This window comes from Perca fluviatilis, chromosome 12, assembly GCF_010015445.1.
Source record: "Perca fluviatilis chromosome 12, GENO_Pfluv_1.0, whole genome shotgun sequence".
Lineage (NCBI taxonomy): Eukaryota > Metazoa > Chordata > Actinopteri > Perciformes > Percidae > Perca > Perca fluviatilis.
This window is the reverse complement of record NC_053123.1, coordinates 27,114,835-27,120,834: the sequence shown is the minus strand read 5'-3', so window position 1 is coordinate 27,120,834 and position 6,000 is coordinate 27,114,835. Positions and strand designations below refer to the sequence as shown.

At 38.9% G+C, this 6,000-nt stretch overlaps 1 protein-coding gene across 1 annotated transcript in view; it reads right to left on the bottom strand.

Annotated features, from left to right (window-relative positions):
• Positions 1-1,484: 1,484 nt before the first annotated feature.
• Positions 1,485-6,000, bottom strand: part of gdap2 (ganglioside induced differentiation associated protein 2) — a 30,356-nt gene continuing 25,840 nt past the window's right edge. The window contains exons 12-13 of the mRNA XM_039818323.1: positions 2,069-2,123; positions 1,485-1,499 (exon numbers count right to left, since the gene is read on the bottom strand). Coding sequence (XP_039674257.1) covers positions 1,485-1,499; positions 2,069-2,123 — 70 coding nt within the window. The remainder of the gene's footprint in view (positions 1,500-2,068; positions 2,124-6,000) is intronic.

Here is a 6,000-nt window from a genome sequence, read left to right as displayed (position 1 = left end):
ACCAACAATCATTACACCATATATATATATATATATATATTTTATGCCACATGGAGTATAAGATTGGCTGTCCATCATCACCAGTGACACATGACACACACACACACACACACAAGCACATAGTTTATTTGTTGTTCTGCTTCTTACCTCCCAGCGCTCAAGTGGTTGGGGCTGCTGCGGGTTGTTCACATGAGGTCACTGGCCTTCAGGAACGCCCGACTCGAGGTGGTGAAGGAATCCCAGGTTGACACACACAGAATGAGCAAGAGGAAGACGAAAGAGAGGAAAGAAGAAAAGAGAGGAAAAAAAGGACACTTCATCGGTTAGGGATGGCACTTGATCTGGATTCACCAGGATAATAATCTTGCCATAACCAACAAAGACAAAACTCAACACAACTTTCTAAAGCAAACAACAGAACTAGATTAAGTCTAATGAACCTTTAATGATCCCGAAGGAGATGTTTGGTAAATTGAGCAAAAAGTATTGCAATTCCAGTAAACAGCAAAGAAACGGATACTGTATAAGCCAGAAAGCACTCAGAGAGCGTATATCTCCGCCAAGGCTGCATAATTCTCTAGAAATGTTATTTTAACATTAAAAAAATATTTAGAAGTCTTTGATTTTGCATCTGGGTCAGGATTAGCATCTAAATACATAGTGTGATGGACAAGCATGATTTTGTGGATAATACCTCATTCTGGGAATGTTAGGGTTTTGTCCCAGGACAAAATTATTCATAATTTCAAATTTCAAGCAAGACAGACACACAACCCCTGTTAAGGAAAAATTCAGGAGCAGCACAACTCATTTCACATACGTGAAGAAGGTTCGGGAGACTTATGACTTACACAGAAGCATTTAATGAATGCTCAATTGAGGAGACAATTGAGCAGGCAGTAGAGTTTAACCACGATGGGTTATTGTGCAGTGCCGTCCCAACTCTCTGAAGTTCCTGTCTTCCTGAAGGTGTATTTAAAAAGGTCCAATGACATGGTGCTCTTTGGATGCTTTTATATAGACCTTAGTGGTCCCCTAATACTGTATCTGAAGTCTCTTTCTCGAAATTCAGCCTTGGTGCAGAATTACAGCCACTAGAGCCATTCCCACAATGAGCTTTCCTTAGTATGTGCCATTTCTGGGTCTGTAGCTATTGAGGGGCGGGGGGGGGGTCCTTATGACCTCATAAGGAGCAAGATTCCAGATCGGCCCAGCTGAAATTTCATTTTCTCAAAAGGCAGAGCAGGATACCCAGGGCTCGGTTTACACCTATCGCCATTTCTAGCCACTGGGGGATCATGCTGGAGGCGTTACGTTTAGCTGAACCTTTAAGGTAAACAAAGATATTGCAGTCGCCTAAACACTGATGCTAAAGCCTAGTTCAGCCTATCTATCTCTCTGGGAAGTAGGCTAAAGTGTGGAAGGCCCTCTGACCTCTAAAAGAGACAGTCCTGAGACAAAACATTCCCTTATCATACAGCTGTCTAGATTCCCTGAATCTGTAGAGACAGACATAATTATACATGAAGAGGTTTGGTTATCAGAGATAATGACCTGATCTTGTCTAAGCTTTCCCTTAGTCTCATTATACCACAACATGGTATTTCCGGAAGTCATTTAAAATGATCGTGTTGCTGTAGCGGACTTATTTTGCAGGGCTGATTGCAATTGCACAATACATTAACTGTAATGCATCGAGGCAGGTTATGGACTACACAATTAGTAAAACATTGCCAACCAAGTATAGTAAAATAATATTACATGTAAAAAAAATAAAAAAATTGGTTTTTAATGGTGGAAAATATCTCTCAATGGGAATGAAAAGGGGAAAAAATGAATATAATCAATGATGTTGCCTTTATAAATCAAAACATACAGTGATTTATTCAGTTGAAATATATGAATGACAATGCAATAAACAGAACGACAATAACACTTCTATAACTCCTATGACCAACAATTCTAACAGGAACAGGGATGTAAACACTGATATGATCATCTAGGCCTGAATATGCAGTAAACTCTGTTGACACTGAAAATATCATTACATGACAAGATGTACTCTTACCTTAGAGCGAAATGTTGGATGTACAAAGTAGAAGGCCTTTAAATTCTTTTTAAACCTGAAATACATACAACAGAATACTTTAAAGAAAGGAATGACTCACTACTCCTAAAATACAACAGAAGAAAAACACGGACGTTGACAGATTAAGTGAAAAGGATTAATCCTCTGAAAGAGAAGATGTGTGTAAAGTCACTGTAGTTGTGTCCAAAGGTGCGAGATCCCCAAAAACACAACTTCAAAGACAGTCAGTTTCAGCCTATCCATCATTAAGGAAACACTGACCACATACTTGTCAATATTCACAAACATCTGCAGCACACCGACCTTTAAACAGTGCCTATAGAAAATCACTATACCCTTTTAAAATTGAAAAACTCCAAACTCATAAAAACTTATATTTCCAGCTTTATTTACACATTTTGCCTTCCAACATTCAACTAATGTGAATTGGGTCCCAGTGACCCGAAGGACAACACAAGGATTATGTACTTCCGTTTACTTTGTTGAGAATTGCTCTCTAAACCCTGTTTCTTGTTAAGTAAGTAACGTTTATTTCTAGAACACATTTAAACACAGTTTAAGCTGACCAAAATGCTGTACAAACAAGAACTAAAGTGCTGTATTAACCCTTGTTTAGAAAGCAATTCTCAACAAAGTAAACGGAAGTACATAATCCTTGTGTTGTCCTTCGGGTCACTGGGACCCGAAGGACAACACAAGGGTTAAGTAGAACAACAGGCTCGGAAAAGTGATCAGTCCCCTTATTTAATATTTTGTAGAGCCACCATTTGCTTTAATGACAGCCAGCAGTCTTTTTGTAAATGTCTCTACCAGAATTGTTTGAGTTCAGTCACATTTTGTGGCGAGAGGCGATGGACTTCCACTGAATTTGGGTCAGGGCTCAATGACATTCACCTTCCTATGCTTAAGCCACTGCGTTGTTTTATTTCTGGTGTGTTTTGGGACACTGACCCGCCTGCCCATCTTCAGCTGTCTAGCAGAGGGCGGCAGGATTTCATTGAAAAAATTGGGTGTACTTAATAGCATCCATTATCCTTTCAATCCTGACCAACTGCCCAGTCCTCACTGATAAGAAGCACCCCACAACATAATATTGCCACCACCATGCTTCACTCTGGGTATGTTGTGTTTTAGGGTGGTGTACATTTTTTATTTTTTTTCCCGCCAAACATAGCGCTTGGAGTTCAGTCCAAAAAGTTCGATCTAAGTGTCATCTGACCAAAAAAACATTTTCCCACATGGCATCAGAATTTTCCAAATGTTTTTTTTGCAAAGTGCAAACAAGCCTTAGTTGCCATTGACCTCTTGGTAGCTTCCTTGATCAATATCCTCCTGGCTCTTTATTAGTTTATAATGGTTAGTCTAAGGGGCTGATCACCTATCCAAACCAGGCATTTCAATAATTTAATTTTGATAATTGTTAAGAATAATAATAAAAAAAAAAAACTTTGATATATATGATATTATAATTTGTAAATACAGCAGGAAAAAAAGTTATATTTAATTTGTTTTAATTTCCAGGGTGTAATGTGACATAGAGTATGATGGGTTTTTTTTTTAAGGCATGGTACATGTGCAGTGTGTGGAGACTGCTTAAGGCCAGTGTACTTGTCAATTAACAACTCATTGTCTTTGTACAGTAGATCATTATTTAATAGCCTGGAGAATGTATACACAGACAAGTGTAGCTACTCTGAAAAGTTTGTCTTTAGGTGGTATGAAGACACTGCTTGTGCTAATCATCCAGTTTGTCCTAAAATAAATAAAAATGCAACAGCACATCAATTCCCAGGTGAGAGCTACCAGACCCTGAATGTTATGTAATGGTATGTAATAACATTCTGAGAAAATCAAATATTTTCTTGTCAACAAATCAAATAAAAAGACCAACAATTATTGATCACATGTACAGTATTGTATTCCATTGTGCCACTGAGCTCCATTATTGTCCAAAAGCTATTAAAAACGTCAATGTCAAAAACATCAAATCAATCAATGAGACACATCGTTGCACTGGGGGACATGATCCTTCATTACCATGTAGATGGGCACTGTGGTTCATTTTGAGTTAATCCCACATACACTGTCCTGCTACACTAAATACTGACTAGAGCAACAACTGTATAGTCCCCCACAAATGAAAACATTCCTCCTGTTTGAGTAACATTTGCTAAAAAACTACAGTTCCCAGTCATCTAATAAAATACATGTATAACAATCTTTTTCTGATGTGTTTTTAAATATGCATGAAGAGGATATAAATTGAATCACAGCTATGTCACATCTTTCAGTTAGAGAAGTGCAAAACTGAACTTTATTTCTATGAAAATTGTATGGTTTATTAGAGAGATGACAAATTTTAGGGAGAGCTTAGACATGAAAATGAAACATTTTTATTTTAGATTATTTTTTGGGCTTTTCCGCCTTTAATTTGACAGGACAGCTAGGTGAGAAAGGGGAGAGAGAGGGGGAAGACATGCAGGAAATCGTCACAGGTCAGATTCGAACCCTGGACCTCTGCGTCGAGGCATAAACCTCTCAGTATATGTGCAGCTGCTCTACCCAATGAGCCAACCCGGCCACAAAATGAAACATTTGGCTATAAAGGTGGCACACAAAGTAAGAAGTTACACCCTTAACCAGATAAACGTGGTTTAAGCCCCAATGCCAATTGATCCTGATGAACCTCACAGGTGCTGCTTCCATTCAAAGATCACTTAATTTCTGACTATCCATTCCATATGTTAAGTTAATAAATAGGCACACTGCACTTTCAATGCAACACGTCAGTGAATCCAACAATCAGTTGACAGTGCACAGTGTGTATTGCAACAACTGATGATTAATGATTTTTTCAGCTGGATGGGCCATTTTTAACCATGCTAGCAGTGGTGCATCCAAAGTTAAATGTCTCAACAACTATTGGATGGATTGCCATTAAAATTGGTAAAGGCATTCATGTCCCAAGTTCCTAAATTATTATATTATTTTTCCTCTGGTGCTGCCAAGTATGAAAGTTGGCAAAGATTTGCCAACATTCATACTTGGCAGCATTAATTTTCCTTTCGACCTTTTGGTTGTTGACAATGTATTATAATAGTAGGATTTCCATGGATCCCCTCCTGGCCCTTTATAGAATTATAGAGTGTGGTCTAGACCTACTCTATCTGTAAAGTGTCCTGAGATAACTTGTGATATGATTTTACACTGTATATAAAATTGAATTGGCTTTTCCTCCAGCCACCAATCATTTTGTCAATTTGTACACACGATATCTCAAAATATCCACTCTTCATTTCAAATTTTCCTTTTTTTTTTAAATTGCCAATGCTTGTATGTCTGAGTTCTCTACAAATATTTCTGTATTGGACAGTGTGTTAATGGACAGGGTTAGTTACCGCAGCTGCCACAGTACAGTGTTTCTACTTTGCTGCACTGATCTGAACTAATAAGATGTCAGAATCCCCTAACTGAAGGTAAACTTGTCCCCTAAGGGGGAGTCAAAACAGCCAGCAAAGAAAACATTTTAGCCACTTGTGTCCATGATCTCATTCCCTGAGCTACTGGCCAGAGGTGTGGATTGCTTTACCTTCAGACAAAGCTCTTTTTACCAGGACAGTCTGGTTCAACACAGCCAAAACCACAGATGGTGCACTATTCCAAGCCTGTCAATCTCACAAACCCCACTATCACCTTATGAAAAGACAGACCCCAAGACACTTGAACTACTTCACTTGTGGCAGTAACTCAGTCCTAACCAGCAGGGAGCAATCCACCATTATCTGGGAAAGTACCATGAAGTCAGAACCAGAGGTGCTGACCCCCATCCCAGCCACTTCACCCTCGGCTGCAAACCGCCACAGTGCGTGCTGGAGGTCTCGGTCCAATGAAGCAAGAAAACCACATCATTG